The sequence below is a fragment of the Penaeus monodon genome, chromosome 17 (genome assembly GCF_015228065.2).
Source record: "Penaeus monodon isolate SGIC_2016 chromosome 17, NSTDA_Pmon_1, whole genome shotgun sequence".
NCBI lineage: Eukaryota > Metazoa > Arthropoda > Malacostraca > Decapoda > Penaeidae > Penaeus > Penaeus monodon.
In genome coordinates, this window is record NC_051402.1 from 42,459,781 (window position 1) to 42,472,280 (window position 12,500).

Consider the following 12,500-nt stretch of genomic DNA (forward strand, 5'->3'; position numbering starts at 1 on the left):
GTAAACATTGACAAAACTGAGTTCATGATAGCTTTTGATGTTTGCTGTATTGACAATGTTTAAAAGCAATATATTAAAAATGCTGTCATTACACTGCACTGTAAACATTCATACATATATGACCTTCTCAATATACAAGATCCCTATACAGTAAAACGATATCTAACAGACACCACAGGGTATGGGGATGGGATTAAGGAAGGTTGTAGGATGAAGGGGGCTGGGGATGGGCATGGGATAACAGAGTAACAATAGGACAGACTGAATGAAATATTTCCTTGAGAGATACCACATTATAACACATCCAACAACTGAGTCTATGACTGACCATGTTTTCACAATGATGCCTTCTCATATCTACTCGTTTTCCCTTGCCTTCTGTACCGCCAATGCAAGAATGTTTGGACCACAAAATGACTGGCTATAAGAAATCTGTAGCCAATGCATACCTAAATTTGTGGCAGGACACAAATATAGTTCCTCTTGCCTTCTCAACCTCAGGAGGTACAAAAACCCACCTTGTACAACGTCCTGGCTGTGAAATTGTGCTTCTCCTTGAAGTGTGACGATGTGATGGCCAGGATGACATCTTGCAGAGAAGAATCCTCCTCCTTCCCACTGTCCTCTGTCTCTCCTTCATCGGTGGCTTTTGCTGGTTTCCCTTCATCTGACGTCTCCATCTCCCTTTTTGCTAGGATTAACTGAACTTCATCCTTCTCATCTGTTTTACAAAATATATTTTACACGAGAATTAGAACATAACATTTTCATCATTCGAAAACAGTATCATTTGTAAATTCTCTCTTCTGTTAAGATAGGAGAGGAGTCAATTTAATGAAACAAAGAAACAAAGTCGTAGATCTATGTCTTGAATACTTCCTCAGTCAATCTCTTCTCTTATATCAATGATCTAAAATTAGTTCAAAAAGAAAGAAAGAAAATCTTAATTTCCATCTCTGTTCACTCACCTTCACTATCACTATGAGGCGGTGTCAAATCTTCTGACGAATGCCTCGAGAAGGTGGCACTGCCTCGGTAGAAGCTGGACTCCAGACCCGACCCTATGCTCTGGTTGTCTTTCTTTTCATCGACAAGATTCTCTTCCTCTCCTGTGACTTGACTCAAGGCCACATCCACACAGTCTTTTCCGTGTGCGTCTGCAACACCTACTGCTTTGCCTTCTGTGGTAATTCTTTGGTTGCCTGCTGATGCGGTCGGCAGCTTGAGACTGTTTTCTGTAGACTCTGGAACATCCTCACTGGAAGACCCTTGAATCCCTGGCTGGGTTTTTGATTGGAGAATTTCCTCTAAGAGTTTGTCAGACTGTTCAGAGGCAGTGGGTCTGTGCACAAATATCACATCATTATTGCAATTACTTTACAAATGAAAATTCTGTGAATGCAAATCTCACTTTTTAATATCTGTATTCTAATATCTACAATCGTGATGAAATTTGTCTTCTTTAAAGTCTCAAATAATTCACATACTGCAATTTTCCATGACAAAAAACTGTACTTTCTTTACCTGACTTCAGCCTTGAGAGTGAGGGTGGAGAGGGCTTGGGAAACTGTGTCGCCACTCACGGGTGGGAAAGTGTGACCAATAGCCAAGCTTGGTGGGGGAGGATCTGGCACACCTGATGAAAGAATAACTCTTTGCAGTTTTGTTGTGATGTCAGTCAGAGTGTAGCACTGAACTCATATCAAAAAAAAAAAAAAAAAAAGGCCTGCCTGTGTCTAGAAAAGGAACCTACCATCCAACAGAGACACGTGTGCAGGTCCCAGCCGATCAAACCCGTCGTTTTCTGCCACCTGGATACTCTCACTGTCCCACTCTGCCTCGTCTGGATCCGCGATGTCAATGTGTCTCGTCACCTTCTTCCTGGATCTCCTGCGAGTCTGACCATTTCCTGGACCAAGAAAATCTTTCCAAGTCAGTTCGGTGAAATGTAATTTTGTTTTTTCTGGGAAACAATGAAAAAACTAGCCCAATGCTATGTTATAGATCATTAGCAAAACAAGAAAGAAAGTGCACGGAAAAGAAAAAGAAACAAAGAGACAAAGGAGAACACTACTTGCAGCAAACAGCGTGCAGACCTGAGCTTTTAAGTGACGTCGACACTGACTCGTGGACAAGGCTAGCTGGCTGAGAGCCCGTGGAGGCCGGCTGAATAGAATCTGAGGCGTCGTTGGGCGAGAGGAATGGCATGGAGGGCGTGCCCGGTGTGGTGAGGAATGGGTGCACCGGCGAACACAAGGATGAGAGCGAGAAGAGCGATGAGAGGAGTTCGGGGGAGTAGGGAGAGCCGGCCGGGACTGATTCTATCCCCACAGTCGCTCTCTCCAGATTTGTGAAAGCCTCATTGTCAAGAAGCACCTGAAAACAATATAAGGCTCAGTTACCAACAAACAGATAAATAATGCATAATTAAATTACACACACACACACACACACACATATATATATATATATATATATATATATATATATATATATATATATATAATATATATATATATATATATATATCGGGGGAAGATGGAATTAGTATAGACCTTATAATAGATGCAGGAGAAATTGCAACAGTGAAACTAGCCAATCTTTTTAACAAATGCCTTATCAACGGGAAAACTCCGAAAGCCTGGAAAAATGCAACAATTATTTTGATACATAAAAAAGGGGACAGAAAGGATCTAAAAAACTACCGACCAATAAGCCTCCTTTCAGCTACTTACAAATTATTCACAAAAATCATCACAACTCGCATCTCTGACCGTCTGGATTCTAACCTGCCTAGAGAACAAGCAGGCTTTCGCAGTGGATTCTCAACAACAGACCACATCCACACGCTCACCCAAATAAAGGAAAAAATAAACGAATATAGGAAACCCCTGTGTATGGCATTCATCGATAATGAAAAGGCATTTGACCAGCAGTACTAGAAGCTATCCGAAAACAGGGAGTAGAGGAGGTATATTGTAAAATACTGGAAGATATATACAAAGATGGGACAGCAACCATCAAGCTCCACTCCGAAACCGTCAAAATACCAATTAAAAAAGGTGTTAGACAGGGCGATACCATCTCACCAAAACTGTTTACAGCTTGTCTTGAGGAAATATTAAAAAAGCTAGAGTGGAATGGAAAGGGTATCAAGATAGGAGACAAATATCTAAACAATCTCAGATTTGCAGATGATATTGTTCTCTTCAGTGAATCTGCAAATGAAATGCAGCAACTAATAAATGATCTAAATAGAGAAAGTCTGAAAATCGGACTTCGGATGAACAAGAAAAAGACTAAGATCATGTTCAACCGTAGAGTTCAGTTCGAACAGATACAAGTACAAGGCGAAGTGCTAGAGGTAGTGGACAAGTATATATACCTAGGACAACTCGTACAGACGAACACATCTAGCGAAGAGGAAATGAAGCGACGCATCAGTCTAGGCTGGAGCGCCTTTGGCAGACACAGTAGCATACTAAGAGGTTCTTTGCCATTATGTTTAAAAAGAAAAGTCTTTAACCAATGTGTCCTACCAGTTATGACCTATGGATCAGAAACATGGACTACAACCAAATTACTGGAGAGGAAACTAATAAGTGCCCAGAGAGGGATGGAAAGACTGATGCTGGGAACTAGCCTAAGAGATAGGATGAGGGCGACGTGGATCAGGGAACAGACAAAAATAGAAGATATACTTGCGAGCATCAAAAAGAAAAAGTGGCAATGGGCAGGTCATATACATCGGAGACAGGATAACAGATGGACAAAGAATGTAACAGACTGGGTTATAGATAATATAAAGAGACCAAGGGCCAGACCAATGACAAGATGGAGCGACGAAATAAAGAAATTTGGGGGCCGAGACTGGAAACAAAAAACACAAGACAGACAAAGTTGGAAAAGATTGGGAGAGGCCTACGTCCTGCAGTGGACTGACCCTGGCTGATGATGATGATGATGATGATGATGATGATGATGATGATGATGATGATGATGATGATGATGATGATGATGATGATATATATATATATATATATATATATATATATATATATATATATTTATCTATATATATATCTATCTATCTATCTATCTATCTATCTATCTATCTATATATATGTGTATATATGTGTATATATGTATATATGTATATATATGTATATAAAATATATATACATATGTGTATACATATGTATATGTGTATATATGTATATGTATATATACATATACATAAAAATGAAAACACAAAACATTCCTTGGAAATGCTACAGAAAATACGAGGACCAACACAAAACGAACCCAGGAGTTATCTTCAGTAAAATGAAAACCGCGTCTCACCTTGTGATTGGCAGTGGCAGGATTCATTAGCCTGATGGTGTGAATCCTGTAGTTGATGTCCCAGGCAAGAGGGTTTCCTGAAATCTGGAGGATCCGTAAGTGTGGTAAGGCACCGATGGGAGACAACACGTCGTTCATGCAGAGCACGTTGTCCCGAAGGTCGAGCTCCTCTATGTTGCTCATGTCGTGTAAGCCTGGGGGGGGGGGGGGGGGGGGGGCAATTAATCTCTTATAATGTATGTATTTTTTTTTTGTCTTTGGAAACACTCTTTAACATCAAGCCTATCTATCCTCTCTCTCTCTTTTTTTTCTCTCTCTCTCTATTTCTCTCTTCTCTCTCTCTTTCTCTCTTCTCTCTCTCTATTTCTCTCTTCTCTCTCTCTTTTTCTCTCTTCTCTCTCTCTTTCTCTCTTCTCTCTTCTCTCTCTCTCCAGTCTATGTGAGAATTATTGGATGATTTCAAATCATGTCATCTGTAACTGCTATCTCTAAGAGAGGACCAATTCCAAATCAGGAAGAAAATGTAAAAAAATAATTAAAGTAACAAATATCTATAGGAACAAAATGATAGAAATAATAACAACACACAATACCATCAGAATAAACCCTGCCATCATCTCCCCTAAAAACAAAAGAAAAAGAAAGATAACGAAAAAGCCCTCTACTCTTTTCATCAACATTACAGACTTATTTCAAAAGCCAACTATACTTGCCACTTATGTGAGAAATCAGGTTATTATTTGCAATGAGTATGGAGAGCGAGTAGGTGGCAGTGGGGGACAGGCGAGGAAGAAGCCGCAGTCTGTTATGACTGATGTCCAGCATAGTCACTGTGGGCAGGTACTCCAGCGCTGAGGCATCCTCTAGCTCACAGTGACTAAGATCTAGTACCTAGGGAAAGACAGAGCAATGTTATGACATGCTGCAAAAAGAGCTGGTTTGAGGGTTATCTTGAGCACCAAAAAGTAAATCACACAGATGTTCAATGACTGCATTCTTAGTGATGTGCTTTTCTTACCCTCAGGCTTGGAAGTAGCTTCAAGCTCTGGTCAAGGCTATGGAGAGCATTGTGAGCCAGCACCGCCTCCTGTAACTGCTCCCAGGCAAATTCCCCAGCCTGTCAGTAAAGAAATAAATACATATTTGTATGTATGTGTGTATGTATGTATGTATGTGTGTATGTATATATATATATATATATATATATATATATATATATATATATAATGTGTGTATGTATATATATATATATATAATGTGTGTATGTATATATATATATATATATATATATATATATATATGTATATATATATATATATATATATATATATATATATATATATATATATATATATGTGTGTGTGTGTGTGTGTGTGTGTGTGTGTGTGTGTGTGTGTGTGTGTGTGTGTGTGTGTGTGTGTGTATACACACACATGCACACGGACATACAGACAGACATACAAACACACACACACACACACACACACAAACAAATACATAAACAGTATATAAATAATACATCAAAGCACAGATCAGTGTCCTGAAGTGAGCAACTAATCCTCAATGAGAAATGAGAAATGAACAGCTGAGAACAAATACCTTGTCAGCGCCACATCTGATGAAAAGGTCGCTGAGCTGCGTCAGTCCCTTGACAATAGTGACCGACTTGAGGGTTGGCCGCAGGGTCTGTAAAGCCTTCATGCTCGTAACCGGGATGTGGTCCATCTCTAGGGTTTGGAGGTTGCGGAAGCATCTCAGGCTGATGGTTTCGTTCAGTGGGAGACCTAGGCCTGCTTATAATATATAATATAGAGAATGAGGTTATTATATATGTATACACAATAATAAGTATAAAGAGAAATCCAATAGATAAATAAACACCTAACAAAAAGACTCACAACAGTAATGAAGATAATCATAACATATCAACATTAATATCAACGTCAACATCAACATCAACAACAACACTACAGGAAAGAGAAAGAACGACAACACTGCCCTCTACCCTCCCCCACCCCACCCCACCCCATACCTCACTCACCGTGCCTGACCCAGAGCCGAAGCCCAAAGACCTTCTGAAGCAAGTCGTAGATGAACTGCAGGTGCGGGATGGCCGGGTGCTGGCGGTGGTTGGGGGGCAGCACGTGGAAGTTGGTGTGCTGCTCCATCTCCAGGATCAGGCTGAAGGCCTCCTGGATCTCCCCCAGGGTCCAGGTGTCTGACGTGCCCAAACAGAGGGACACGGAGAAGGAGAGGAGAGGAAGAGGAGCAGAGAGGAAGAGGAGCAGAAAGGAAGAGGAGGAGAGAGGAAGAGTGGGTGGAACAGGGTAGAGAATTAGTGATGGAGAGAGGAAAAGTGTGAAAGAAAAAGAGGAAGAGAGAGAGAGAGAGAGAGAGAGAGAGAGAGAGAGAGAGAGAGAGAGAATGGGGGTGGGAGAGATACCAAAAGAAGGAAAGGAAAAAAAGAGGAGAAAGACAGAGAAGGAAACAGTAAGAAATGGGAGAGAGAGAAGAATCAAAGATAAAAAGATTCAACAGGGAAAAGAGGCACAGGGAGAAAGATCAAGTGTTAAAATTCTTGACAAGAACCAAACCTTCATTTCTACCTCACCAATATGCCTCATTTATCGGAACAAAATACCCGTACTTACCCAAGGAGAGTTTATGCTTATGATCTAGGAGGAGATGAGCTGACTGGCGGAATGCAGTGGCCAGGCTGCATACCCGCTGGAGCAGAGCATCATCCATAGTTGGCACTCAAAACGTCACATATTGAAAGTCTGGAAGGAGAAAGGGCGTAAGAATTTAAGGTTTGAACGTAGGATTTTTTCCTTTATCATGGATGAATATAAGGAAAATGTTAGTAAGTAATAGGACAGGACTGTAATGGTAGAAAAACCTGCTCTACACAATGGTGGTTTACTGAAGAGTGAGACGACATTCCCGAAATGCTCCTGAATTCCTTATTCCAAATCAGAGGATGATGAGGAGAGAAAGGATATAGGTAAAGAAATTGGAGAAGGAAATATGACTTTACATCATCCTTAAACAGAACATATAAATCACTATGCAAACACAATTTCCGCTCTCAAGGCCAGATTCGAACAAGAAACAAACCACTGCAAATCCGTTCTATAACCCAAACTAAGTGACTTACAATTCCTACCAACTAAACTGAACAAAGTCGTAGTTCCATCAAATCCTTACTAATATAACCCTGTCCTTAGTTTGCCTTAAAGAAGCAGTCTTAATCAATATAACCTCCCCTTAATTTGCCCACACTTGGCATCTCTGTCATAAAGCTAAGAGAAAAGGTAAGAATGAGAATGAATATCTCTACAGTTATTCACAGGTACAAAAATATTCATTCTCATTCATACCTTTTCTACATTTGTTGCGATGATAAAGCTTACATCCATACAAAATATATATAATTCTGGGCAGGCTTAATGATACAAAAAAACGCACTTCCCCCTGAACAGAATAAGTCGCTAAAATCTTCACTTCCCTCCCATGATGCAAAATGCAACCATATATGCAAAGATGACCTCCTGATAACACAAAAAAAAAAAAAAAAAAAAAAAAAAAAAAAAAAAAAAAATATATATATATATATATATATATATATATATATATATATATATATATATATATATATAATAAATCCCAATCCAAAATGACAGAAAGGATATAGAAGTGTCCTGATACTGAGCGTGGATTAAAATTCACCATCAGGAAACGATGGTGAGCTTGTATCTGATATCGACAGTATGGCTGGAAAATCGATAGTATTAATAGCAAGGTCAATGAGTAAAACAAGGGATTAGCAAGTAGGAAAGAGGGTCAGTCGCAAAGGTCAGTCAACCCCGTTTAAAAAGAAAACGAGGACTGAACTGTGCATGATGTCAACTCTCTTGTATTAAGGCGAATGACACAATTATCAGGCTATATTCATGCTGTCAGATTAATAATAATAATAAAAGACAAAACATAGCAACTACACATTAGTCTTGCAAAGTAACCATGCTGGCCAATACAAAATTTCAACCATTTCCAAATGAGCTAAATTACTGAATAGTTTATGGAAGAAAGAAAAAGTTTTGCTATGAACATCTAAAGATTTAGCATGCAAAATGAAGGCAATCAACATCATATTAAGTCACTGATATAGGCAAGAGAGAATGGAGGACTTTGAGTACAGCTAAACTTGGCCATTTGTTTGTCTTTGATAGCCTTATCACTCTACCACACAGCCCTCTTGGTTGAGGACAATATAGTATATAATGAATTGCAATATTATGTACTGCAAGGCTATCTACCCATATGAATGTCCATTAGTAGTAAATGATGCAATTTCTCTTGCTCGCAAGGTATAATTGCAAATATAGGTCAACTATAATGAATTTTAACCTTCAAACACACATTAAAATATTTGTATAAATACAAATTCACACACACACAAAGATACACACAGACACACACACACATACACACACACACACATTCACACAGGCACATAGACACACACATTCACAGGCACACACACAAACACAGACACACACACACACACACTCACACTCACACACACACTCACACTACTCACACACATTCACACTCACACTCACACTCACACTCACTCACACACACACACACACACACACACACACACACACACACACTCACACTCACACACACATCACACACACACACACACACACACACACACACACAGCTGACTTAATACCTGAATTACCAATATCTAATGACCTTTTGTAATCTACATTTGATAAGACCAAAACAGGCTTCACAACAACAACAACTATCAAGATATGTATACTCGGGAATTAATAATTTCACAAGCAAAGGTATATAGCATAATATATTTACTCATACTCACATAAGATAATCATTACGAGACCTGCTTTTCCTCCCACAAAACAAAAATATCAGACTGATCTCAAGTTCATATCTTTCTTCCCTAATGCAGGACTCAAGTAATGTAACAATCAGTAACATAAATTTCCTGAAGTAAGAGGGAGATTTAGCCTTTCTGATCTGCTGGAATAATATTTAACTAAAATGTAAAGCTTAGATTACCAAATCAACCGACTAGCCTAAAATGAAGCCCTGGAACATTTTACTGAGTTACCTTTCTTAATATCTGAAAAAGTCTGCCTTTTTTGTAGGAAAAGGATGTAATTTCCCACTTATTTGTAAATCTAACTAGTAAGATTGGGAATACTTAATGTCTGTTGGAATCATCTTTCATCTTAAATATGTATACATAATACACCTCATTTTCTGTTTCAGTTTTACCTACAGATCTTTACCATGATTACCTACTTAATGTATAATATCTGCTGCAACATACAATCAAGAGGAATGGTCTATCCCAAAAAGGGCTTTATAATAACTACTAAAATACCAAAGATAACTGTAAGTGCTAACTAACCAAATGAGCAGGAATGATGACCATGTTATGATATAATAATCATTTGAATCACATTTCACCCCTGAACTGTTGCACTTCTGTGTGATATATACATTTGTCATGAATAATTGTTTGACTTAATTCCAGAGACAGTTTTCATTCCCTGCATGCAAATCAATATTTATATGTTTAGAATTAGTGCTTAGAACCCCTTTGATTTCACTCCAAAAGCACAAATCTTCTCTATAATGTACTATTTCAATATATCTTATGGCTAACACAAAGGCACAGGCTCTTCCCCTTGCCTTGGCACCCCGCCCACAAGCAAATCAAAGCGAGAACATATGTCTATCTATTTTTTGTGTGGAATTAAGTAAACACATAAAACCTTCACTTTCTCTTTTGGCAATTAACGTCCCTTCGTTACGTGACGCCTCCTGATAAGAGAGGACCTAGTAGGAGCGTAAATCAGGGACCAATTTCCCCAGCCCCCGAAATACATTCGTTTACACTGCACTAACAAACAAACAATTATAATGTTCCCACACCCTTCCCTCTCCCTCACTTACGTTCCCTGCCCCTTGCAGCCTGATCTCAGAGCCCCACGCCAAAATCCCCACAGCAATTGCAACGGGAACTCACTTGCATAGTTGAAATATCCCGGATCTACAGCGCAGGGGGAAGGAGAAGGCGTTTTCTCAGCCTCATTTAAGGAGATAGTCCGCCTGCCTCGACCTTCCTCTTCTTGTCATCCACTGCGTTTGTTTGGGAGTACGCGTCCGAATCCGCGGCTGGCCTTCGGTGCGGATCAATGTCGCTTCTCTCTTCCTATTTCAGTTTGAATTTGGGTGTTTTTTAGGCTTATGCGTGTTTTTTGGATTTTTGGGGGGTATTTTGGTGGGGTTTTGTGCACGGTGGGTTGGTTTCGGGGTGAGTTTGGTTTGAGGGTTTTGGGTGAGGGAGGATAGAGTCATGCAGCGGTCGGGACGTCTGGTCAGCTGATTCATTATCCGCGTTCAAATATTATCCAAAATACACCGTTATTCAGTATAATGCATCTCGAATTCCTTTATATTTAATATACAAATATTTTTTCCGCCGTTAGAGCTCTCACACACACGCTTTCATTTCGCATCATTATCATTTCGAAACATTTGAACAGCAGCCAAGTCTTTGTAACAGGGGTTGCGAGGACAAAGAGTTTTGTTAATTTTTTTTCTTCATTGTCGCATATCAACAAGGTATTAAAATTTTAACAGGAACAGAGAGAAACTTCTTTTTATATTCTTGTTCTTGCACAAACTAGAACTGGATAAGAATTGCATTCATACACAAGCACACTGTTATATATATATATATATATATATATATATATATATATATATATATATATATAATATACATATATGTGTATATATATACACATACATACATACATACATACATATATATATATATATATATATATATATATATACATACATACACACACACACACACACACACACACACACACACACACACACACACACACACACACACACACACACACACATACATACATGCATATATGTATATATATGTACACATGCATATATATTCTTCTTTTAACGGTAGGTTCATGTCTGAGCCGCCGTGGTTACAGCATGATACTTAATTGTAGTTTCCCTGTTTCGAACCTGAAACAAGCCATGGTCGGTGGTCGCCGTTACATGGTCAGCCAGCTCCGAACTCCACACCGATACACGGTATAAGTGTTTTAACTCACTGTGTCGACTCACGAAGGGAAGGTTCAAAGAAACGGCATGTCCGTGCGAAGTGTATATATATATAATATATAATAATTTAAAAATTAATATATATATAATTTATATATTATATATATAAATATATATATATTAAAGTATTAAAAAACATATAAAATGAGTATTTGTATATATTTTATATTTTTATATATAATATTATATATATAATATGTACACAAAATATATAAAATATATATATATATATAATATAATATATATATATATTGTGTGTGTTTGTGTGTGTGTGTGTTTGTGTGTGTGTGTGTGTGAGTGTGCGTGTGTGTGTGATGTGTGTGTGTGTGTGTGTATTTGTGTGTGTGTGTGTGTGGTTGTGTGTGTGTGTGTGTTTTGAGTGTGTGGGGTGTTGTGTGTGTGTGTGTGTGTGTTTTGTGTGTGTGTGTGTGTGTGTTTGTGTGTGTGTGTGTGTGTGTGTGTGTGTGTGTGTGTGACCCGCTGTCGCCTGCATTGCAAAACGGAGTAAAAGCGACACGAGGCAATCTTCGAGCCAAAACCGGGTAGTAGGGTAAGCTGTGTCACTAAACCACGACTCGGTTTAAAGTACATAGCAGGCCAGGGGTTATGTCCCCCCCCCCCAAAAAAAAAAATCAATCATTATCAGGTCAAATTTCGGCAAAAAAAAAAAAAAAAAAAAAAAAAAAAAAAATCGCACAGAATTCGCAAAAACTACAATCATTAATAAAAAACAATAGAAATATGTGTAGTAAAACGTGAAAGATTTTATATGCTCACTTAAACCTTATTGCTGTTAAGTATACACACATTTTTTATTGATGTTAATGAAAACATGGCCAGGAAATATATATATATATTTTATATATATATTTTAATAAATATATATATATATATATATATATATATATATATTATATATTATATATATATAGGGAAAAAAATAGGTT

The 12,500-nt window shown here is 38.3% G+C and overlaps 1 protein-coding gene across 9 annotated transcripts in view; it reads right to left on the bottom strand.

The window, feature by feature from the left end:
- LOC119583773 (serine/threonine-protein kinase 11-interacting protein-like) overlaps positions 1 to 10,569 on the bottom strand; it is a 23,161-nt gene extending 12,592 nt beyond the window's left edge. For 5 of the 9 annotated variants that reach the window (XM_037932446.1, XM_037932445.1, XM_037932443.1 and 2 more), the window contains exons 1-12: positions 10,418 to 10,569; positions 6,996 to 7,124; positions 6,386 to 6,562; positions 5,944 to 6,137; positions 5,363 to 5,461; positions 5,058 to 5,235; positions 4,345 to 4,538; positions 2,097 to 2,376; positions 1,754 to 1,909; positions 1,525 to 1,636; positions 969 to 1,342; positions 519 to 721 (exon numbers count right to left, since the gene is read on the bottom strand). In XM_037932446.1, the coding sequence (XP_037788374.1) occupies positions 519 to 721; positions 969 to 1,342; positions 1,525 to 1,636; positions 1,754 to 1,909; positions 2,097 to 2,376; positions 4,345 to 4,538; positions 5,058 to 5,235; positions 5,363 to 5,461; positions 5,944 to 6,137; positions 6,386 to 6,562; positions 6,996 to 7,092 (2,064 nt within the window). In that variant the 5' untranslated portion in view covers positions 7,093 to 7,124; positions 10,418 to 10,569. The remainder of the gene's footprint in view (positions 1 to 518; positions 722 to 968; positions 1,343 to 1,524; positions 1,637 to 1,753; positions 1,910 to 2,096; positions 2,377 to 4,344; positions 4,539 to 5,057; positions 5,236 to 5,362; positions 5,462 to 5,943; positions 6,138 to 6,385; positions 6,563 to 6,995; positions 7,125 to 10,417) is intronic. The other 4 variants (XM_037932442.1, XM_037932449.1, XM_037932448.1 and 1 more) reach the window with 1 other exon arrangement.
- Positions 10,570 to 12,500: the final 1,931 nt, after the last annotated feature.